We start from the raw sequence: 25,345 nt of genomic DNA, 5'->3' as shown, positions 1-25,345 counted from the left end.
ATGCGAAAGCTGCTCCCCTTCTAGTCAGGGAATACCATTTATGGTGAGTAATGCTAAGGCCTCCATCAGCATAATGTGCTGTTGAAGCGATGGATCTGCTGTCGGGATTCACGGTGGTTCCATGACGGCATGAGCGGATAGCAGAATTCTGCCGAACGTTACTTCATCCACTTCAAACGCCGCGTTCTGTTTGGATTTGGAGCTGGAGGGCCGAGACTGGTTCAAATATTAATCCATAAATCTGTCCCCAACGCTGTCCCTTCTCGGTTCATCAGTGTGCGTTTTTGTATGTCCTTCTATAATTCTGCAGCGACGCCGCAATGAAGCCTTTTGAAGGTGTTGCGTACGGTTTTAAGCAGTACATATTAATTAAGGGAAATGTTTCGGGTGTAATTTTTTTGTTGTTGGACAACACGTTACACAAGAGTGTAGGCAAAATAACAGTGAAGCTGATGTATTTTTGTATTAAAAGTAATTTGCAAATATGAACCGCGTTTAATTTGTCAATTCACAGTAATCTTTTGGATACTTGGGTAGATGCGTTCAATAACACATCCTGGTATATTTTACATAGCATCTATTGATCAGTTCGTTTTGAACCGTTTCACTATTGATTTTTGAAATCTATTGGTGAATTGATTTGGGTTTTAAAAGTCAATGTAATTTGAATTGAATTGATTTTAAAGAAATATTTCGATAAATTTAAATTTTACAACCAGAAATTAAATCTCTCAAAATGGTAGTATTTTTTTTTCTTAAAACACTTGCCACATAATTCTTTTACAAAAATAAAATTGCTGTATTTCAAATTCGCATTCTTCGTAATTAAACGTGAGAACCAATCCAAAAAACGTCACCGCACCTGGACGATGACTGAAAGGAAAACTTTTCCGGACAAGGAGTCGTAAAAAACGTTTTGCTTAACGGCGCTAACTCCTTTAACACGTACATCACACATCAACTGAAGCGCGGAAAATTAAAACCACTGATCACTGACACTGACACTGATCTGACTGACACTGATTTTGGAATAATGTCTAAAACATGCATGTAACTTTTCCAATTAAACCTTCAAACTTTACGGGTTGATAGGAAAATGCATCAACGGAAAGAAATTTGATTCGTATTATCTGTATTTTTCTAGTTTATTTGCTAACCATGCGCATGAAACAATTGAAAATGTTGAGTGCTTTTTAGTGGGTAAATTTTATACCCACCAGCAGATGATGTATTATATTATGAATCAATAACTTGTAACTATTCAAAAACTTTTTGAAGGTGAATAATCATTATTCAACTTCAGTAACATTTTTGCAATTTTATAGATTTGAAGAGCTTTTAACTATGACTGGTCAAGGACGGTTTTAGTTGATCCTGTCGAGCTTCAAAACTTTCGGTAAACTAATCCTATTTCCAATTAGTCAAACACAGCTGCTCTTCCGTAAAGGTCATTTTTCTTCGTTGATTGATAGCAGCAAATTTGGCGAAAACTACGGACCAAACAAATCTTAAGCAATCCGAACAGGGCAGCCTACACCACAAGGCTAGATTAATGTCTTTGATGAATAATTGCCCCTACGTGCCTACCGTGCGACGGAGGACGATAGAAAGTAGTTTTATGAACAATCACGTTCAACGTTTTTTTGGCTGTGATGAAGTAAAATACTAAATATAGATATGTTTAGTTACTTTACCATTCGGCGATAGTCGTATTATATAATAATGTAAACTTTTACCATGATTTCAAGAACATTTTCTATGTAATAGAGTGTATGCTACAGAATTAAGAGCAACTTTGTCTGTCTCATATATATCCTTGAGGCATACTTTTGTTGATCGTTTACCTGTACACCAAAGATGTGATATTAATCATTTCCGAATGTCCCATTAATCATTAATTCAAGGTACTAGAACGCCTTAGTAGAAAACCACAGGCATCCGAAACATAGTTCTGTGTCCAATGGACGAGCAACTTTGCACTCATGCGGAAAAGGCGAAGACATGGAAAAGTTATATTGAGAAAAGACGATAAGGATAAGAGATGCTGACACATAATCAGATTCATGATGGAGTGTGGTTTTCGTTTTCGTCGGATCACTGGACACGAGTATCAATGATAAACGTATCAGCGAAGTAGGTCATTGGAGGTTAGATAATTAATTATAGCACTCAAGGAGCATCACTGGATGTTCATGCAAGCCATCGGAGGGCAATCCAAGGCTACAAATTTTCTCATCTCGTTATTATCCAATCAATAATAACGTTGAGTGTCAAATAATAATTAGTTGTTTAATATCAAACCAATCCACAAAATGTCCAATGGTTGAAAAAAAATTATTTATTCAGTTGATTGCAACGGTATATAAGCGTACCGATGCTGCATGTCGTCATAACTCACCTATCAAGGATAATCGATAAGACTAGACAACATATAACTTACCACTGAAGTATGTTACACTTATCGCTTCTGAACAATTAGCCTCTGTTTGTTTTTCAATTATAATCAATCGATCAGTCATTAAACATGTTTTACATGTTTTTTATTTGTTAAGAAAACCATAGCATTTTTTCGGTAATGGTATTGTATTGATAATAGTGTATGTTACGAAATATTTCATTTCGTAACGATCGGTAGTCGCAAACATCGCCTGGCGATCGGTGACAGGTCGCAAACATCGCCTGGCGGCGATGTTTGGGAAAAAGGCAGAAGATATAAGCTCGGGAGGAGCGGGATTCGGGGCTTTTCGCTAACGAAACCCGGAGAAAAATAAAGTAAATTTTTGCTCCCGCAAGGCACGGGCCTACCAGAAAAAACGAAGTAGCCGGGGTTATTCGGGGCGAGGAGTCAAGTCCTGTTAGTAAAGAAATTTTCTAACAGTGTAGTACAGCATTTTTTTAATGTAGTATGAAATTATTATATTTTACAACACCTATTTCAAAGTTTTAACAACAGGTGCTTTAATTAGCACCTCTGCCCATAAATAATTGACAATTATTGACATTATGTGCTTTCCAAGAACCGTGGTCACCAAACATGGTATCATTCGAAAATTAAACGTGTTTCATTAATGCGATGCTCATACGTCATTCTTCAAATGCAGCTTTGTTTTGTTGCCGTTAGCATTCCGCCACATTCCTCAAAACGAACATTGGCGCAAAGCTGTGTGCGTCATGTTTCATTCGTTTCCTTTCGATAGGCCATTTCAATCGTTAGTAAGCTTCAGCGAGATTCAAGGATTCGCTTATCCACAGGACTCTGGAATGCTCCAAATGCCACAATAACGTAGAAGGATTTTCGCACCCCTTGAATGGCATGCTTATATCCGACGTACCACCACACTGTCCGGTTATGGCGTTGTATGTCCCATGAATTCGTTCCAGGTTCAGTTTGGGCCTGGATAAGTACCGCAGCAGGACATCTCGCAGGCATAACCAACAATAACGGGAATAACTTCGTTTTAATAAATGTGCAGAAAATTTATAGCCTTCCACCGGCTTTAGTCGCAATGGGTGCCAATGCGGCTCCTGCTGAGTTGTGAATTGTTCTGAGCAAACCGACCCCAGCCGCTCCGTGTCCTGGTGGGCTTTAAATATGAAACTGGATGACTGAAAAACAATTCGTTAGATTTATTTCTACGATTTTCAATTACAACTAAACCTGTTTTTGAATCTTACTACGCCGGTAGTCGAGCTTCGCAGTGCTATGAATATTTTAAGACAAGTTACATATTTTGAGAAATATTGTTTAGGACTTCTTTTATTGTTTTTAAAACGTGACTGAAATACAGATTGACATGTTGTCGAAGAGTTCCATTCAATATTAGGACAAACAGGTTTGTAAACTAAACCTGTTTATGTCGGGCTATCATTTCATTTCAAATGTAATTAGACATTTGTCCATCAGTAATGAAACTTCCGGTTCGCAGCCAGTGGCAGGGATCAATGGACAAAATTGAAACGAATTCCAAACGACAACTTCCCACTGAGACTTTAGTAATGTCCTATATGTTAGATTGGATTTGTTCCACTGAGCATCCAACTGCGTTTTGCGTTCGATTTTGTCCCAGTGGATCGCCAAAAGCACGACATCATACACTTTTCTAGTACATATCGATGAGGTGGCCAAAATCTTTTGGAGTGCAGGATTGTGGGCAATATTCAGAATGGGAGGCATACGTTTGCAATATCCATAGGGAAAAAAATGATCCATAAATGGATTTTCATTTCATAAGTAGGTACTTTGCAAAATTCGTTTGATAGCAAACGAGTTATTCATTTGGTCGTAATCAAAGTATGAATTCGATAATATACATGCTAGGAAGTTAACATGTACACGAAATTTTATAGCCATAGCATTTCTTTATAGAAATAAAATGGTTTCAACTCAATTTAATGGCTCAGGCGGAAAATATATTGTTGGCTCACCGTCCAAACCACTGCTGACGAAGAACTTTCGATGGCAGGTTCGATTATAAAAGGACGGAAATTGAATTTCTCTCGAGCACGGAAAATGTTATCTCCACATTTTCAGTTATATGGCTCGGAAATGATTTGTGTCATGTGACGGAATGTGTGGAAAAGAGTTTCATTTATTTCATTGACTGCGTTTGATACAAAACTAATTAGAAACTCAGACGATCATGGAGTTGATATCATGTGAAATAACTTTTCTTGAGATAATTTTATGTATGCATTTCATCGATTCAGTACAAAATGATGTGATATGAAATTGTGGCTGAAGTTAATAGCTGTCAGACAGGTTTTGTTTATGACTTCAGTGTGCGACCGCATTTATTTCCCGTAACTTTTCATATAGTGTTCGTGCAAAAATAATTCACAATAGACGATTGAAACTTTGTTAATTGACAAAATTGGTTACTACTTTTCAAGTAATGCCATAAGTTTCATATAAATGCATCAGTCTATAGACCACTTTTACAACATAACGACTTTGAAGTTTTGCTATAGCGAATTGCATCAAAATCTATTAAAAAAAGGCAATTTAAGAAAAACAATAAAAATAACTGGTTGTCACTTACGTCAAATATTTGCAACATATTTCAATACTTATTAACTATAAGTTATTAAAACTATAATTTTCGCTAACGTCTTGACCATTAATCAATTCACCAATAAATAAATCAACTTGCACATTTGCACCAACCATAACAAACACATGCTCAAATTTGGCAGTGTCCCAAAATTATAAATCATTTCATCGCTTTTCAAGGAGAACCATCTGATCCTACAAAAGGCGTTTCTAAAAAATGAACAAGGGAAAACTCTCGCGCACATGTGCGGCTGATACTTTTTTTAAATTTATCCTAATGTCGTCAACAATCGCTTCGTACCTTTCGGCATGCTCCTTTCATTGGGTCAGTCAACCGAAGCCATTTGGAACCATAAGACGGCAAATTTTTCTCACATTTGCCCTAAATCGTATGTCATGCTTCGGTTTCACCATTGCCTCAATTTCTCCGTGCGACGAACATTTTATGATATTGGAATGAGCAATATAAACTTCTAGTCACGCAGCGTTGGTGACCCCAAAACATAGGACCAAATGTCACCACCAGCAGCACAAAGAACGAAAACCCGATAATGAGAAGCTGTATTTCGACAATCAGAAGCAAACTAGAAGGATTCTTTTTTCTACGCTCGATTTTTTTATATACTGCGCTAGATAACGTTCTGTCGGGCAAAGGTTATTTCGCTTGTTTCTTGGTGTGTAAAATATTGTTTTTGTTCCTAGCCTTGCTAAGAATACGAAACGGCACGATTTCCGCATCATTTGGAGTTTTCCACCATCTGCTACTCGTCTTCCCGGGATGACTAGCCTTGGTTAAATGTTTAAACTTGTCTCCCCGAAAAAACTAGTTTCAAAGTGTCAATTCTTGTCGCAGACCGTAGAGCTCCAAAACAGATGCTACGCGGGGACATGGAATGACTACGAATCACTCCCAACTAGATTCTTTTTAAGGCGGACTCTTTTCGATCCAAGATGTTTTCTATAATATGGATCGCGATGGAAACCTTCTAAAATCGGTATGTGTGACTTTATGGTCGAAGGTCTAATACTACCCAATTTTATCTAAATTGTTGTGCATTCTAAAACACTCTTTTGGCAAGATTTGTAAAACCGTTAATCGCTTAAAGATAGCGCAAGAAACCAAACCGATAAAAAGATCTGAAATTTCATTCTCAATCTATCTAAAAGCACAAAGTTAGGAGCATGAACAATTCAACTTACCATCAGATGCTGCGTGAAGCTGTTGAGGAATTTTCAAAACCACACAATCCATTTCTATATCAACGTTTATTGTTCCTCACAATCAGTCTTGTGTCAATAGTGTCTACGGAAAGTGTATATTTGAGAGAACCAAACGTGAAACATAATGTTTGCCTACAGTTGTTACAATGGGGTTTGTCCTATTTGTGATCTGAAGAATCTCTACTAATCGCCCGCCATCACAAAGCCCAGCGCACGAAAGACAAACAATACGGGAGACTAAACAGTATATTACGAATCTTCTTTTAAACATTTGTTTGAGTATTTTCCTTTTATTACTGTTTCTTCACTTTACTCGGTCATGTTTTCACACTTGCACAACGGCGATACATAATTTGGCGTTTTCTTGTAGTAATCGTTTGCCTGTAATTCGTTTTGTTACTTATTTCCCTCAAGCCGAACGGACACATTACGTGTATGTTTAGATCAACCAACAACTCTATTTTAAATATTTATATACGCAATATATTGTTATTTATTCACCGCTACTACTTGTTCCATTTTTGTTTATTGAGTGTAAGGACCGTGAGCGTGAAGACGGTCGGTCTTCGGACTTTAAACCGTCCCTTGTTTTGCCGATCGCCTAGCGATGTTTCTAACGTGGTGCTCAACTAACAGCAACTACTTTACTGGGAAAAGAAAGGTATTTCTTTAAGAATCTAAATAAGGCTGAGCTCGAGCCTTTAAATGGTCATCAGCTTTTGGAGTGCACGGGCAATGTACTATCACGAGAAAGCAACGGATGTGATGAGCACTTTCGTGCCATTATCCTGCTCGGCGGCCAGCTCCAACCGCAGGCAGGGCATCTCGTCGGCCAATTTCTGTAGCAGAAACTCGCAGTGCAGTATCGACATGTTCTTCCAGATGTGATTGAAAGGAATCTTCTGGACAGCGCCGTCGGCCACCGCCGACCAGCCTCCCGAGCAATTGATGCGCAGCGTCATCGCCTCTTTACTGTTGGCGAAGTGGAACGCGGAGCTCTGGCCGATTTGGAAGTACCCCAGCCGACCCTCGATGGCCTTGCAATGCTCAAGCGCGCTCGGATAATCCTCCAGGACGTAGACCCGTATGGGGAAGTCCGTCTCCGGCTTCCGGGCAGGGCCAAACATCACGATCTTCAGCCGCTTGGTGACGGCCACTTCGGGTGCCAAACTTTCGCCGCCCAGAATGTACTTTCCCAATTTGCGCGTCATGATATACGCACTGTTTGGATCGAGCTGGATATAGGCTTGCGGACTTGGCACGTCGTTCTCGGATGAAGCAATCTTTTTCCAGCAGTTCGTCACCTCCTCCTTGTAGAACAGGGACACCTTCCACCCGGCAATGTCCTCCGCGCAGTGTGGCACCTTGATGATGAGCGGTTTGGAGAAGTTACTCTTTGTCGGCCCACACACCACCGTCGGACTGATGTGCGTGACCTGGTTCTCCACCAGTATCGTGTCCTTGGAGTCGTACATGACTGCGAGAAAAACATTGATTTTCAGCGCGGTCGGTAACGCGCCCTCCGGAATCGAGAGCGACGTCTGCAGGTGTTCCAACTCGAGCCAACCGCCGTCTCCGGTGACGACCTGGCGGGCCGAGTTGGACTTGTACATCGCTTCGTTCGACGAACTTGATGTGTCCACCGAGTCCGTGGTTGCGATGGCGTACGTCGAGTTTGCTGCGTGCGTAAACAAGAGGGAACCAGAAATTGAAACCATCAATATTATGACACCCACTCTGGTTGGGAGATGAATGGCGAACAGTGGACACTGGTCCACTGATCTGAGTGGACAGGATGAGGACGGTAATCGAAAACCGACGGCATTACAACGGCGACTTCCGAGCTTTCAATCCGTATCCGAATTCGAGGAATGAATACTTACATGTGTTGGTGGCCGACGTGGCGGATAGCGACTCGCTGCTACGATACTGACCCTTTTGAGATGGAGTGGCTGGCGACGCCATTTGCCGCTGCAGGTGACCCTGCTGTTCCAGGGAGTGGCACTGATGGTGATGCTGATAGTGATTATGTGGAACCGAATCGAAGCTCTGCTGTTTCAACTGCTGAAGGTAGACGTTGTTCGGTTTCTCTTTCATCGAGGCCTGAATCGTTTGACTGCGGAGCAGAAAAACCATCAATCCATCAGAGAGTTGTGGGTCATGTTTTTCAGCAGCAAATCACTCATCGGTGATGAACGAAATTTTAGAATGCAAACACAAGCCCAGGATACCGAGTAAGGCCATCAACTTACGCCGATGTAAATTGCGGCTCATCGTAGTGGTGCTCGGAAACAGATCGGGTCAGGAGCAAGGGTACATTTTGGCTCGGGATCTTGGGCGCCTCCATCGTGCTGCCGTTCGAATACTCGTAGCCGTTCACACGAATGTTGATATCCGGCGGATTCGAGGAGTGCGTCAGTTTCTTCTGAAACTCGTGCGTGTACGTGTGATGCTGATCGGGCGATGTTCGCGTGATTGAATACGTCGGGAGCTTCTGCCGGTGTCGCATGTGCACCAGGAACACCAAGAACGTCAGACAGAGCGTTACGATGAAACCCAACCCGAGGTAAAAGATCCAATCGGAGGCTGTATTTAAAGAAAGTTGTTTCATAAAAAAATAATACACAAAATGTAGATTACAAAAGAGAAAAACATTCAAGAGCTTTACAAAAAATTAACGAACAATTTAAAACTTTTTAACAATGTTCCTGAAATTTTCCTATTTAAGAGCAACATTTGCCTCTGCAATGAGCAGCAAAAATTGCTGAAAAATCATGCCATTTTTCCTTTTTTCCCAATTTTCTGAAAAGCTTTAAACGTTGAAACCACCAGCACAAAACCAGATGCGAAATGAAAAGTCATTTTCAATAGCAGCATCTTCGGACACAAGGCATTGAGCAAACAAGTTTGAGGAGCACGGGCGGATGGCATGCTATATCAGATACCCTACCATGAATGTCGGATTTTGAGTGGAAAGTGTGTAAGGGAACTCGTTCAAATAACGCTACAGGTCCCCTTTGGCTGGTTGAAAAACCACACTCGAGTACAGCATAGGTGCACCAGAAGAACGGCCACCATTTAAGTGTCATCTACTGGACGCCACAGAAGGTATGGCAACATCTTGCAAGCGAGGGTACTTTTGCATGTCTGGAGAATGTGGAGTGCGGCTACCCAGTAAAAGTTTTCTAGTGCAGGTTCTCAGTGTATCTGAAGTTTCTTCATATGAAACATTGGAACAATTCGAATGAAGTACTTCGGGAGGTAAATAGAACCCTCAAGCCATTCGAGCGAGTCCAATAAGTCCAACTGCTTTTATGCAGTAAGAAAGTGCAGCAAATGTTAGGTATTTGGTGTCTCCATTGCTCTTAACGTCAGAGACAGTTCTGTTTCATTTTTCGTTTGATAAGAAGGCAGGCCGAGTGCTCAACTAATACTGTGACAGAAATCGTAATGATCTGAAGAAGGTGTGCAAATGACTTTTTGCTGTCGTTTGGTTTGTGGTTTTTTATTGTTTTCATTATTCCCACTCCGGTATCGTTTGGAAGAGAATCCGTCACGGTTTTTAGCTAACTCAATTGACATGAACTGGAACATGACGAGTGCCCGAACGACAAACTTTGATATTGTTAACAGCAACGAACACGGAGGGAGCTTCAGACAATCGAATAAGTTGGGATAATGGAATGATGGGTAAAGTTTTTCCCATGTACAAAACTTTTCTGGTGTTCGTGTCCTAATTTCCTCCGGAACCAAAGAACAATTACGAAAATAGACATACAAAACTTCTTGAACAAGTTTTGTGAATCAAGCCAAGGATGAAAACCGCGCAAACGAAAAATAGATTGCAATGTAAAATTTCTTTTCAGTCGTTCTAGCAGCCGAAAAGAAGATATTCTCCGGTGAATTGGAATGTTCCATTCATGTCAATTTTACAACGAATCTCTGTAAAAACAGATTGTCCGACTCTATTCATATTCATAAATTGAAGCAACATCAGGTCTCTTGGCGATATCGATTTCGCGTTTCCCTATTCCCTTGTCAGACATGCTGAGAGTCCATCGAGAGTTGGTTCTATGGGCCATCGAAAGCATCGACAGCACAGAAGTGAAAAAATCAGAAGTCTTTTCCTAATCGAGCACCGACCAACGATCACATAATAGCCGGATAAATAATACCCTGGCGAGTAATCAGTGCGATTATTATGATTTCCATCACAGCCCGACCCATTTTCTTCCCTTGAGTGCCGTAAACCCCTTCGACCGTCCTTTGGCACCATCACCGCAGATGAATGATTATGTTTATTGTTGATGCTTTTCACAACCCAGGCGTCTGCAGTGCCACTGTTATGACTGATGGCGTTGCACCATGCTGATAGACAGAAACGCTCCTTCGTCCTCAACGGGTCTATTACTTGGGAAAATGCATCCTTTCAGAAAACAGAGCGTCCCGCAGTGAATAGTGGCAATCCCAGATTGGCTCCATTCATGGCCAATGATTGCGGATGTCTGTCAGAGTCCCGGTCCAGGTAAAACCAAAAGAATGAAACCACGACTGATGTTGCACGCAGAATAATTTTAGCCATCACGAGTAACTGCAGTGTTTTACTTTTTTCTGTAAAGGTTCATCATCGAACTATTGATTTTAGGTCCATTGCAGAGTAGTCGAAGAGTAAAATTGTATGAAACTTATTATAATGCGTGACTATGAAAAAAGCAAAAAAGGTCTGCGGCCAAAAAAGTAAACATAAATTTCTATCATTTTACAGGAACTTTGGATTTACTTTAATGGGATGCTTGAAATATATTGAAATATCATTCTAGTTATAAATACGGCCCGATCCATTCTTCTAAGATTAAAAACAATAATCTTAGTTTGATCGTGGAACTTCTCAAATAAATAAGGTGGCTGCACAAATTTATTGATCCTCTTTCGTTTATTAAATTCCGTTAAGTTCTTCAATAAAATTAAATTTATCCAACTTAATTATCAAAAACATGCATCATACTTTTACGAAAATGATTCCATTTGTTTAAAAATGAAATCGATGTGATACATATTTGTAGTAACGCGTAAAATGAAAATAATTCCAACTAGTCCTATAATTATCTGTCACTATACTCAATTGGAAAACTTCTTATCCCTCATTAAAAAACTTACAAATTAAATTAAGCCAACTTACAAAATTGGAGCAGTAGAACAAATTGTAGTTTACTTTGAAAACATACTCATCATACTAGTGAAGAACCGCAAGCACGATAGAGACATGCTAGGTTCAGTCATCCACCAGCTATCTGCTGGTCGAAGGCTTCGACAACGCCACTAAAGTTCCGTAAGAAATGATCTTCAAGAAGGCAAACGTTTCAAGCAATAAATGACACTCTTGACATATTGACAGCAATTGGAACAAAGTCCATGCACACCAGTTCTTTCCCTCTTCTTCGGTGATTGTCCATTTGATTGCATTGGAATTTTGATTACTCAAATGTCTTAATTTGATGAGTTTGATGGTGGAGTGTGCCTCAAGACTGGCATGGTGACCCAACCCGCATGCCGGGCGCACATTGCGACTGCTACGGGTTTGTCAGATGGGATATGTGACATCGTGTTTTTAAAGGGCTTTACATTCATTCATTCAGTGAATTAGTCGACAATTGAATAATAACATAACCGAATGCTCATTTTGACCGTCGTACAGTATGTTTTTTTTTTGTAGAAAAGAAAATAGGAAACCTTTTTGATTTATGTGGGGATGAAATGTGTTAAATTCTTTTTACAAAAATGCTGATGTGAAGGATTGTAACAAAATCTTTGATGCTCGTGTAGAAGCATGGAAATGCAATATTCGCTGGTTAATTTAATTCAATTCCCTAGCCTGCCTCATTTTTCCCTTGGGAACTTTTAAAGCGGACTGTAATTTGATCGGTTATGATGGCACTGCTTCAGGGGGTCGCCCTTTTTGAAACCCTTTTTTTGAACACCATTCCAAACTATCGTAGGAACTGAGTTGTACCGCAAAACAAATACCGTTTTGTGAGAAAATGGTTCGATTTGCACCGGATAACACGTGTTCCAGAGAAGAGTGTGATTTGGTAAGTTTACCATCATCTTTTTACTTAATTGGTGTTATTCAAATTCAAAACACCGTGCAGGGAACATCATTGTGTTTATATGCACAATGTATGAATGATATTGCCAGGAAGGTTATTGGAAACCCGTGGGAATATATTGAGTGCTGGATTATAGGTTCACAGCAAAGAAAGATGTGTCCCTCGAGAATTTCATAGGGTAATTCAAGGCCAATGAATGACGCGTGTCAAGATGTCATAATTGTTGTGGATAAATTGCCCGTTGCGTTCTCGTGAACACATCTTTTATTTTCCCAATTAAACCACAAAAGAAAACGTGAATGCTGGGCAAGTAAATATGATGTACATAATCATTTAACAGTGAAAAGCATAATCACTTTATGTAAAAGGTTTTTAATGGTATCAATCAAATATTTGAAGTGAAAGTTCTTCACTGTTTTGCTCATATTTTTGATATAAAGAACAACGTAATCATATAAATATGAACCGGTTCATTTTTCTAAAATTTAAAAAAACCAACACTATGATAATTTACAAATAAATGAATGGTTAACAAGACAAAATAGCGCCATAACCAACTGCTTTCAGAGGCATTCCCTGTGTCACATTGAATAAATAGATTTATCGCAAGGCAAGCAATTGAACAGATTTAACGAGAAACTTGCACACAGTTGAAATATTTTTTTAAATTGCTTTTTTTACTTTAAGTTAAATTCCTGGCAAATTATTCACAAAAAACGCTTTTAACGCAAAAAGATCGAAAGAAAAAAATTGTTCAACGACATTATCAACCCAACATTGTAACATAATGTACATTTTTCTGAAATTATTTATTCAGATAAAAAAAGATGAGCTTTGCAAATGTGTGCAATTAATGGAAGCGTGACGACACATTGAGCTGAGCCATTACCAACATCATCGGCGATTTTCAGCTCTCTCAATCGAATCGAGCAGTTGTCCCTGATGACGAAAAACTACGTGTCACTGTATATCATGTAGAATGTCATACATAAAAAAGGAGAGCCTATTGGATTAACGGGGATTGCTGCTCGCCCTTGTTCCGGACCAGCAGTACTCACCTGTGTCATCAATTTTGCATTCGCCACCTCGGCAAACGATGGTCTGCAGATCCTTGCCATGGCAGCCGTAGGCGCTGCTGTCCTGCTCGTCGTGATCCTCCATCAAGGCTGCCAACTGTTGATGGCGTTTCACGAGCGCCTTGTCATAATAGTCTATTCCCTGCGTATGGCAAACTCTTCGTCTCGATTGTGTGCATTTGTTCGTGCACGAACTCCAGGCCGACCACGCCGACCAACGGCGCACTGTGATTGTTGTGAATGATAAGACGCAAAAGAGAACTCACAGACGATTAGTCCCATTTAGAAGTGAGATGCATTTCGATTTGGAAGGACATAAGGAAGAAGTGAATTGCTTTCAATTGGCAAAAGTGAACTCTTCGTCAGCATCTTTGCATGTTTCACGTCTAACACTAACACGTGCCTTAGTTTCAAAACTCCCTCAATCGACTTCAGAATGCGATAACGTTGTAAGGTTCCTCGGAACGGTGTTGAACCACAGAGGAGCAATTCGAAAGATGAGAATCAGTAGGATTTTTTTGTGCTACGCTTATTGGCTCGGAGTTCGTACCAAAGAGCCCTCGTCGAATCCGTCAGCAACCAATTTCAAACACAGATCAAATCTTTCGGAATGAATGGGAAGAATTTCGTCACTCCGAGACACGTCTCAAAACGTGAGAAGTAAACGAAGAGATAGGCACTTCTGTTGTAGAGTAGTTTCGTGTCTTGTAATGCTTCTTCCTGAATTTTACATTCCATCCTGGCTGAGGCAATGCTTCAAAATTCTACCAAAGAGCAGCTGGATTTCGGTTTGTCGTCTAAAGAATTTCTATTAGATTGCAAATTCTGGCGAAGGTCGCATTCATATGCTAACCTTTTGTGAGAATCGAGACGCTTCTTTCAAACGTCCTGAACAATTTAAAAGCATTCCTGAATTTGCGTGGATGTGGTGCTGCAATATGTTTAGATGCAACAGATGTGTCACATATTTCAATAAAGACACAATTAATTCAATAATTCAATTAGTAAGGCACAAAACTTAAGAAAATAGCAGAAAATTCCAACCTAGACCAACAATAACTTTGCACTACACACCGTCGTCACAAAATGTGACGAGCTTAATGGTTAATAGAACGTAAAATTAAAAAAATATTTAAAGAAAGTTTCACATGTAAATAGAATAAAAATGTTATTCACCTATTCACGCTTAATTTTCGAAACTATGTCCAAACTTACCAAACGTGTTGTCCTCAAATCCGTTTGGTGTGATAATTTGAGTGTCCTCTACAGATGGGTTAGCCCATTTGATGAACATATACAAATAAAGCAGAGAGAAAAGCATCAAAGTAAAATATACGATTTTATAAATAAGGAAATTTAATTGCATAGATTAAACTACTTTTTTCAGTTCCATTCAATTATGATTTTTTGTCGAGAACGCTGTTTGTCTCTGCTTACCCGGACAGGTCACACAGTCAGCTGTCTTCTGCTGGTTTGGGCCAATACAAGGGGAGCCTCCATACAGAGGAATTGGATCGCTGCATGTTCGCGTGCGTTTTCTTCCTTGAGCAGCCTTTCCAGGACAGCGACATTCTAGCCACGCGCTCCACTGACTCCATCCTCCATTCACTGAAAACAGTGAAAATTACAAACGAAATGTACAAAAGGCGAAATTTCATTGAACACATTTACATAAAAGATAATTTTTAAGGCATTTGTTTTAACCAAAGGATGAACGAAAATGGATGTAGATTGGATCCGAAATAACCAACGATTAAACCTTGTTACTGTAACCGTTGTTCGTTAACGCTACGATTATTTGAAACTAACAAAATTACAATCCGCTTACCGAACCAGGCGAAGCTTTTTCACATCACTTTTTGTGTTTGCAGAAGTATCTACGCTCGTGTACCTTAAGAAAATCGTTACCAACTGTTGCCAATGTGTTCTTTTCGATTTGCCGCCCTTCCAATGCATAAGACAGGAAGGAACGAATTTACATTTTTTCCGGTCTATTGACAACAGATGTGCTACTGTTCGTTCAACTCATCTCAATATTCAGAGCTGAGGATGTAATCCAAGCTGTTCATCATGTTGTTTGTAAAAGTTTTCCAAAGAAACACGGTCTGAACATGGCCAAGATCTACAAAGCTGTTTCAAAAAATCAATATTTGAAAACTTTCTAACGTGCGAAAAAGATCAATCTTAACACACATGCGTTATGTTGATATTTGACTGTTTCTACACACGCATAAAGCACATTTGACAATCTTCTATTGCAATGGTGAATAGTGCTTATTTTATCAAGTGCCAATAAAATGCTTGAAGCATCAAAAATGCACAATGAAAACCTATTACACATTACTACATCTTTGAGTCCAGGTCCAAAAGTCAAACGACTTTTCTCGATGAATTCAGGTCATTTGAAAGCTTCCAAACGCCCTCAAATGTCACATAAACGCATTGGTTGCACTTTGCTATGCACAATGACGTTTAATCTTTAGATCAGACGTGTGGGTCGATGTTTGCAAATTCTCTTTGTAAAGCCGCCCATGTCGATACTCATCATTTTCTCGTTTCTTAGTAGTGAAGTTGACAAGGTGTTCGCAAAGCGCTTGACTTGCATATTAAATTAAAGTTTATAAATGCTATGGCCCCATCTCTTCATCACTGTCCAACGTAATACAAAAACTTTACTTTATCTAGTTTAGTTTTAAAGAGACTATTTGAATCGATAACATTTAAATAAACAAAAACTGATCACTAGGTCAAAATTCAGGGAAAGTATAAATAATAAGGTTAGTGTGAAAAATCAGGTCATCAAATGACGATTATATTGAAGTAGCAGAAAATATATTTTTTAAAGAAATAGCCGAGCATTCAGGTTTCATTTTATCCCATTGACTATCAATTTATATTGCTTCTATTACCAGCCATTTTTATATTTAATATTTTTTGGCGATGTTTAAATATTGTTTCAGACAGGAAAAGAAACATAAACAACTTGCCAGTGTGTTTAATTTTAAATTGAAAGATTAAATGCGAATTTTAATATTTAAACTAAAAAAAAACGTTGCTTGTGCATGAAATGCATGGCGTGGAATGTTTGGTATGCAAACGCATTGGTTATGCAAAGGCAAAGACCGATGAATTTATACACACAATGGTGTTTCCTACATAAATTTCGTATGCAGCCGCTTCCTGAATAGTTGGATCATTGCCGCAACGCGTTTCACGAATAGCGTACTCTGTTACATTTCGGAATTTTTAGGGTTTTCACTGTTTCTCCAAAGTGTACAACAGTATTTCTACATCGTCGCATTTGTTGTAAATGTATTCCCAGCAATATTTATCTCTTAGTTTATACGGGCTACGTTCAAAATTTAGCGTAAATATAGGACCGCATAAATAAGGTTAGGTTTGTCTTGAGTAAAATGTGAACTATTACAAAAATATAGTATTGAGATTTCGTTAGCAGATACGTTCCCAATACAAAAGCATACGTTAAAAAACTCTTAGTACTAATTCACACAAAAGAAAGGAGAATAGAATTTAAATCTTGTTTAAATTCGAAAAATGTCGAATCTTCGACAAATGAAATATTTTTGCTTAGCTTACCATAGACGATTACTTCAATCGACTCTGATGTCCGTTTACCGGCAATGTTCTCTGCGACACAAGTATAGTTTCCGATGTCCTTTTATACCACACAGCATTATGCCCGATGTGAAGGCAATTTTCCACAAGTTCGAGGGATCAGCACGGTGTTGTTTTAGGACGATAACAGCCAGATGGAAACGAAACGTAAAGTAAACGTCCATTAAGGGATTTGCAAATTTCAACTGTGAAAATTCAAAACATTTCAAAAGGGATCGGACCAAAATCCGGTACACGTTCGGTGAAGAGACAAAGAATTAGAATGCGTGAGAATCGATGCCACATGGTGCAAGAGTAAATAGTATTGAATATTAATAGAATCCTGAGGAGCTTAACTGCACGTGTCTGGGTTACCTGTAGGTTAACGCCGGTTATCACAATGTTGCCTTCTGTCGTGAACGTAAGCATCGGACTAGCCGTAATAGTGAAGTTGTTCTTCAACCACGTAATTTCAGGTTTTGGGTACCCTTTGGGAGCGACGCACTTGATTTCCAGTTTCTCTCCAGCTTCAGCTCGGATCTTTGTTTCAGGGTTGTCGAAATGTTTCTTCAAATCTGCAATGAATTTAAATATTTATACACAAGTCAGGAGAAAATTGTATCATATTCCCAATAGGAGCAAACGTCATTTGTTGCCAACGAAATAAGCAAAGTAATTTAGTTAAAAAGTGTAATGTAACGTATTTTGGATGGTTTGACATTTTTTTGATTTTAATCTAATAAAATTGAACATTATGTGTGGTACTCAACGATTGAGAATGCTATCAAGATGTGGAATCTGAGTGTTGGTAAAGGATGATTCACTATCTTTTGTAAGCAACGTTTCATTCTCCAATGTTGGTTTCGTTTCCCCTTTTTTCTTCCGAGCCTTATTCGAAAACAAAAAAAAACAGGAGATGAAGGCAATAAATTAATGTTCTATACCATGCCTCAGTATTTTATGCATTCTCCAATATGTTGTGTTGCCTTACAGACATTTTGTTGCTAATATGGATCTTTGGAAGATATTTGTCGCCTTCTCATACATGTTCACTATTCTACGTTCCGCGTAATCTTTGAAAATTTGATAGATGTTTTTAAATCTTTCATTGCTTAATATGAAAGGTTAATCGTTTCTTTAAAAATAAACAACATTAAATGGAATATCATTTATTAAGAATCAAACACAAATTAGTCTTGGTGCCATCTTTTGAGGTATCTTCATAAATCACAAGAAAAGGGTTATTCCATTCACACGCTTTGCGACTCGATGATTTATACGTTTGATTTACGACCATGTATGAAGACCTTGTAACTTGAAACAGACAAAATGCGTTATAGTTTAATTTTAGATTGCACGATCAATGTGATCGCACGATCATATAGCATTAGATTAGATTAGATTAGATTAGATTGCACGATCATATAGCAAAGCCGTTTTTTGTACATTTTCAGTTCCTTCGTAAGTGGTCGTGCAGAAGAAGGTTACAAACTGCGTGTCTTATTAACGGCTTGTTGAAAGACATGCTGGATGAAAAACATGTCTCATTCCAATAAATGTAAAGTCTCTGACAAGGAGGAAAGAGATTATTAGCAACAGGATAACTACGTTGTTAGCAAGGATGTCAACACTAGGCTCCCGAACTACTTTCTTTCGTTTTGTTCAAGTAAGTAAGAATGTTCAAAAACAGCTCTACATGCTAAACACCACCGCACTGTAAGAGACAGAATTGTAAGAAAATAAACTCGTGTCTTAATCGAACAACTCCACGTTGAGAAGTTGATCATGAAAAACGCATAATTTAATTTATGATTACCTCTAGTCTCAAACCTCACACCTAAAGAAGCCTAAAAAATACTCAATGTATCAAGTTGCAAATATTACACTAGTCTCCCTTTTTGCCGTGGGTCTAAGCGTCACCTAAGAATATCCATGAGCCTCACACATAAAACCACCAAACAAGCTGCCGTTCAGTTCGCCGGTCGTTTGGCTTCGTTGCTTTTCGTCCCAAACTCCATCGTCGTTCTTTGAAACGAGTCTTGGGGTGGCATACGGTCTGCGTTACAGACAGGAAGTAGCTGCCGGAAGCAGAATGCTGGTGAAAATACTCCCCAGCAACATGGCAGCAACAAGCCCTGCCAGAAAAGTATTAACCACATGCTTTGAATGTCTTTAACCGCAGCGAAAGCCAATAAGAGTTTCGGGTTTAGTTCCGGCCGCAGCGCAAATACCAATCGTAACAAAGAACGGTGAGGAGCACATGAAAAGGCTTCCGGAAGGAAACAATGAGTAATACCTCCGATGTGCCGATCTAAGGTAATATGAGCTTTTTATGGGTTTAAATTAAAATTTATGCCGCGCATAATACGCATCCCATAGTACTTACACCGCAGCCCTCCATCTTTATTGTTGCTCCTAAGGGTGTAAGCATCCTCGTTATATTTGGCGACGCTTCATTACGACGCTCTTCATAAGGACTAACGGTGTGCTGTAATACCCCTAGAGGTACAGCTTAGCCCTAACCTAGTTTACACACCTTACCTTTGGTAGACCCATTCCATGGAAAACCAAAACATTAGTGTTATTGGTGGTCACATGAGAGTTTGCTTGGTATGAAATTATGTCTCAGGTGTCTCTGATATTGCGTTAGCGTACCGGATAAAACCCAAGTTTTTATTCAAACACCCATAGCTAAACAGAGATGATCAGACTTTAAAATATCCCTCGCCAGCTGTTTCAAGAGAGCCCCTTTCATTATCAGCGACAGAACAACTTACTCCGACAGGACCTGCTGACTTCCACTCGACTTCTTGTTGGCTTTACGATAGAAGGGTCTCTTAGGAGAAAAGATTCTAATCATTTTCAAGGTATCCTTCACGATGAAGACAAAGTTTAAAACCAGCATGAAATATTGAAGGGTCTTACGTTTTTCAACGCCTCCAGCACCGACGAGTAATTAATGACGATACGGGCGTTTTATTGCTTTCTACTTTATATCGAACCATTCTTAAGCACGCCCAGCAACTGGTTTATTGCTGGAAGCTTTAAACTTAAGATTCAGTCCTCGTTCAACAACTGTTGCCGTTTAATAGACCTGGAGACCTGAGATACCCCTAGGGAACCTTGAAACATTCTCGCGTATTTCAACACCTTCATTATTTCCTATCTTCAGGAGCAGTCATCGGGCTTCATTCTTACTTCGTGCAATTTATAGCGGTTCTGTTAAGAAGGTATGAAGCAAATGCTGGTAATAAAATGCACTTCAATTTCCGCTCACAAGGAAACCATTTCTTCGTTTTTAATGTGTATTGTTAAAAAATAATGGCGATACTTACAGGCAACCATGATGGAGGCCGGCTGGCTAACGGCTTTCCCACGCGGGGACCACGCGTGACATTCGCACCTGAACGGCTGCTTACCGAAGTACTCGTAGACCAGATCCCGTGAAATGATGGCCGTCACCTCCTGAAAGTGTACCCCGCTGTGAGGATCTACGTGTGACTCCTCGAAAGACGGCGGCGGTTTGATGCTGCCACTGCACTTGAAGTGAATCTAAGTGGAGAAAATTGAAAATGCGTAAGAAATTGGAGCACATATTGTAGCGATCAAACATCAGGAAAAATCCAACCCTAACTTTTTGACAAAAAAAAATAGAGTCCACGAATCTCGTCCACTGAGTGTCTGCTAAAATGACCAGAAGAAACACTATTATCACATTCAACACTGAATAAAACAACGTCTGTGATCTTAGAACGCTGCCTAATGATGGTCACCGCCATCCGAAAGGGTTAGAAATCCATTAGAATGTTGGATTCGTCACGACGTTCCTTCGCATTCAAACAAATCTGCCAGTTTCACAGCTTTCGAGCAAAAGAACCCGCCAGAAATGGCCCGTTCGCTATAAGCTGACCTGTTCAAATATTCATGGGCTAAAAATGCTCGTAACCTCATAAGTGGCTTCGCAACAAGACATCGAACGAAATCGACTTAAACCAGGAAGCTTGTGTCTTGCCACGCCGAACAAGGCTCTTCTTCCGGCTTAAATCTTCCAAGAAACATCCCGTTGGATGGAAGAGCATGGAATTAAATATTAAGGATGCTGTGCTCCTTTCCCGCCATGTCCTTCGTTCTTTCAATGGTCAACTTATCAGGTCTCTCGGAGCGGAAGGAGCAAGAGACACATTTGAATAAAATAATTCCGGTTTTTCGCTTTCTTGCAGAAGTTTCAAGAACCTTACCAAGAGCGTCTCAGAATCCGGCCTTTCTTGTGAAAATTCTGGCTGCAGATTGTGTTCTCTTATCTAAGACGTGTTCAGACCATCGACGGGATGGTTTTCTCTGCCTGCGAGCGATTGTCTTCCCACAGTCAACTCTTCACCTCTTGCAAGGTGTGGCAATCCGTGAGGAAAATCTTTTCCACCGTAAATCCTGAGAAACTCGCACCAAAAACCCCAATACAAACCACTTGCTTCGGTCGCTGAAGTTAAACAACCGAGGGCACCAAAACTGAACAAAAATACATAAACCATTGTGGTCTGTTGGTGTGTATCGTCAGAATAATCGTACATTCCGAGACGCGAAGTTCTGTAAGGAAGCCTAAGCACAACCATAGGCATAAGCATATAAGCATACACGAAATTTGTGCGTTCTGTACTGGCCTCGATGTCGCAAGAGATAAGAAAACGCCACAAGGGCATGTTCGGAACCTTTGTAAACGCATTATGCAATGCGAACCCACAGAACCAGGAAGAAAGTTTGTGAAAGATTACACGTTATTTGGGTTGTTATTTTATAGTTTGCTTTAAATTGTTTCATCTTTTACTAACTGCGTGAAGAAATTTTCATTTGTTTAACTTTGATTTGACGGAAATAATTCCTCTTTTTTATATCACGTTCCGTTAAACAAAAGAAATAATCTGTTCGTTTTTGGGCCATCTCTTCAGCTTTAATCAGTTGAAAAGATGTCTGTCAAACAATAAATATGGTTTTTCAATTATTGGTAAATTATGATCAACATTCACGAAGCATTTAATGAAACTCCATCAGAGTTTTTCCTATAGTATTTTTTTATAAAAATACAAAAATATGAAAACAGTAGACAAACAATAATCTTGGAATACTCTCAAATACATTCTAACTAACTACCTTTCATCTGCTATTTTAAAAAAGGAACATTGAACATACAGACTTATTCCGAATTGACCAAGATTTATGATTTGACACGACGACATGAAATAAATTTTTCGAAAGCAAAACCCACAAAGTATGGGACGGAATGTCTATCAATCAGGACTCTTTAGCGTGTCGTACTCACGGTCAATGCTGATTCATCAGCAAAAATAGCGATCAACATATAGCCACGGTCAGGGCGCAATTTACGATGCTTCGGCATCAAAAATGTCCCTCCGGTGCATAAATTAAAGCACTTCACGTCACGAGCCGAAATCAGCGTTACCAACCTGCAGCGTGTTGGCAGCTTTGCACTTCAGAGAGGCCGGTTTGCTGCGCAGGACGAAAGTGCTCTGCGGTTCCACGAGAAAGTATGGCGCCTCTTCCACCCTCACTCCCCCGCCACCACCTGCCGGTCGCCCACCGAAGCTATCAAACGCTTCACTCGGCGGAAGCACATCCTCGCCGTACGACACCTCACCGTCATCATCCTCCCCTTCATCATCGTCGTCATCGTCGTCGTCCTCATCATCATCATCATCGCCGACGGAATCCGGCGTCTGGTCGTCACCATGGAGTCCGCCATTTTTAACGTCGACGCCACTTCGATGTTCGTTAGGGCCTTTCATATCGAATAAGCTGTCCAACGAAGCCGGATTGATTATTTTGCCATCCTCATAATTATCACCGCCACCGACTGCCGAAGTATCGTAGTAGTCATCCTTTGCGGCGTCTACTACGTCATAGTCCTCATCATTGACAAGCATTTTTCCGTCCTTCAGCTTTTGACGGGAAAGTTTCGCTTCCGGTTGATTGTTTTCGGATTTCGTTGGCGTTAAACTGGCGTCGGCAGCGTATGGCAGTAGATGTGCATCCTGATGGTTCCTTTTCGAAGGATTAAAAGTTGTTCGTTGCGAACCTTGACGATGAATCTCTGCGGACTGGAAGAATCCATCGAAGTCATCGATTGTGAACTGAGCCTTTAGCCGGGAGGGATGATTCTTCGATAAGTGTCGGTCGGCTGGTGACTGCAGGGTTTTATCCTTCGCCACACCGATATTCTGGTGCGGTGCTGTGGTCCGTGACAAATGTGAAACATTTTCAGGCAGATTTTTCACAGCCTCGCCATTCTTTTCCTTGGCGGCCACCAATCGACCCGCGACTGCCAGTACCGCGATGGTGGTGAAAAATACTTTTAGGAAATGTGGTAATTTACAGGGTAATTTCATTGTACACTGTTTGCTGTTTCCGCAGGCACGCGTAGGATAAAAGGATTCGTGAGGTATTCCTTTCTCTTTTCGTCGTTTCAACGATTTAAGGAAATTCTTCTTTTCCATGACTTGCCCTAAGGCTGCAACTTAAGAATGCATTTTTTTAGCGGTTCGCAGCAGGTCCGAAAGAAACGATGTTTCGAAAGAATCTCTAGTGCGCCTTCGTCGTCTTTGGTTAAAGGAACCATCAAAGATCCGCGGAATGTTGCCCAGAATGTTGCCATCCGTCGTTTCACTGGCGGCGTAAATTGCTGTATGCTGTCGTTTAGTGTCGTCGTAAGGACACTCATAATTCAAAAAGGACACGACACACCGTACAAGGGGCCTCGAATGATAAAGCGATGACGTAAAAAGCTTTACTGTGAAAGAGAGAAAAAACGAAAGAATTGCACGTTAAAGCGACAATAGAAAAAACGATGAATTAAGAATTCGATTGGCTACATTAATCTGGATATTGCATGGAGAAACGATGAGAAATGCCTCTATACATTCTGAAAAAAATCTCTCAAAAATTAAACATTCGTTAAAGAAAAAGTACGAAGCGAAAGCACATTTACTAGTAATTGAGAAACTAGATTACATATTTGTTACATAGCTGTTGTTTGATAGAACCCTTCGAAAAAAAACGGCAAACATAAAGTGGGAAAAGAATTCATTGCATTTCGATTGCATCTCCGGCGCAGCAAATTATCTTTCATACGAAATTCCGATCCGCATCTTATGGTACCTTATGATCCACTTCAATGTCTTATTAAAAATTGTGTGGAGCAGTGGACCATCTTGATACACGAAGTCTTCGGCTAGCTGCAGGGCAATTCCTCCTCTTATCTGCAAATAAAACTCGACCCTCATTGAAGCAGTAATGAAGCATGATTGTTCAATTCTCTGCCTATAGTATTTTTGTATTAATTTTCCCAAAGCCATTTGTGCATTTTGCAGCTTGGCATTCTTTTTAAATTATTACGCTGAAGAGGTTACTTATAAAAGTTCCTTCTTACAAAATACAACAGTACCCTATGTGTACTTTGATTGTTTGATTGTTTTTAAGATTTTTGTTATCGTTTATTGGAATGGAGCCGCCTAGTCGTCTGTTGCAAGGATTCTTTGGAAGTAACATTAAAAAGGTAAAAAGACCATAGAATAAATTCCGTATGCTACATCATCTTTATGCTGGTACTTTATACAACAGCAAAAGTTTACTGCAGAGAAAAGATTTAATTGGTAACAAACTTTATCACAAACCACAATAAAGATTCCTTAAGAAGCGGGCTTTCCTTAACAACTCCGTACGGTAGGTAGGAAACAATTACTCTGCACAAGTGACAGAGCCACTCCGCAAATAAAAGCGTGGGCAAGTTTGTGGTTCTACACCATCTGCTGCAGCTTGAAATGGTTTGTGGACAAGGATTTCAAAAACATCGCGTCCTGGCACTAGCTGTTAAGGCGAAACATCAACGAACGTGCAAAAGGATAGAAGAGCGTCCCACCACAAAATATGGCACTAATTTTTCGTCGTGGTTCGTCCATCCGCGGCGAAGCCAAGCCTGACAGATGCAGCTGCCTACCATCTGCCGAGCAACCGTCACTTGACGATTGTGGGAGTTATAAATTTCCATCCTTCGTCCTTCGGCGACAACAACGCGAAAAAGGTGACAACCAACGTGGAGTGCCGTCTTTTTTTGGTGGACAATTTTAATTATCCGAATTACTTATAATTAATTTTTCACTTTACCCCACCACAAAATCCGTATCATGATGGGCCGAGAAATTGGCAAAATGAAAAGTTGTCGAAGCGTCAAGCACCGAACCAAACGGTTGACTTTTTCGTCTACTTGG

General features: G+C 39.9%; 1 protein-coding gene across 1 annotated transcript; it reads right to left on the bottom strand.

Moving 5' to 3' along the window:
• Positions 1-6,368: 6,368 nt before the first annotated feature.
• Positions 6,369-23,467, bottom strand: LOC131207734 (netrin receptor unc-5-like). The gene is made up of 10 exons (XM_058200358.1): positions 22,529-23,467; positions 20,405-20,621; positions 17,445-17,644; positions 17,052-17,130; positions 14,892-15,062; positions 14,670-14,717; positions 13,437-13,679; positions 8,524-8,857; positions 8,155-8,387; positions 6,369-7,949 (listed from the first exon to the last, which is right to left on the bottom strand). The coding sequence occupies exons 1-10, from the start codon at positions 23,465-23,467 to the stop codon at positions 7,015-7,017; spliced, it is 3,399 nt and encodes a 1,132-aa protein (XP_058056341.1). The 3' UTR covers positions 6,369-7,014.
• Positions 23,468-25,345: the final 1,878 nt, after the last annotated feature.

The sequence above is a fragment of the Anopheles bellator genome, chromosome 2, assembly GCF_943735745.2.
Source record: "Anopheles bellator chromosome 2, idAnoBellAS_SP24_06.2, whole genome shotgun sequence".
NCBI classification, from domain to species: Eukaryota; Metazoa; Arthropoda; class Insecta; order Diptera; family Culicidae; genus Anopheles; species Anopheles bellator.
The sequence above is the reverse complement of the archived record's forward strand: the minus strand, read 5'-3'. Positions and strand labels throughout refer to the sequence as shown.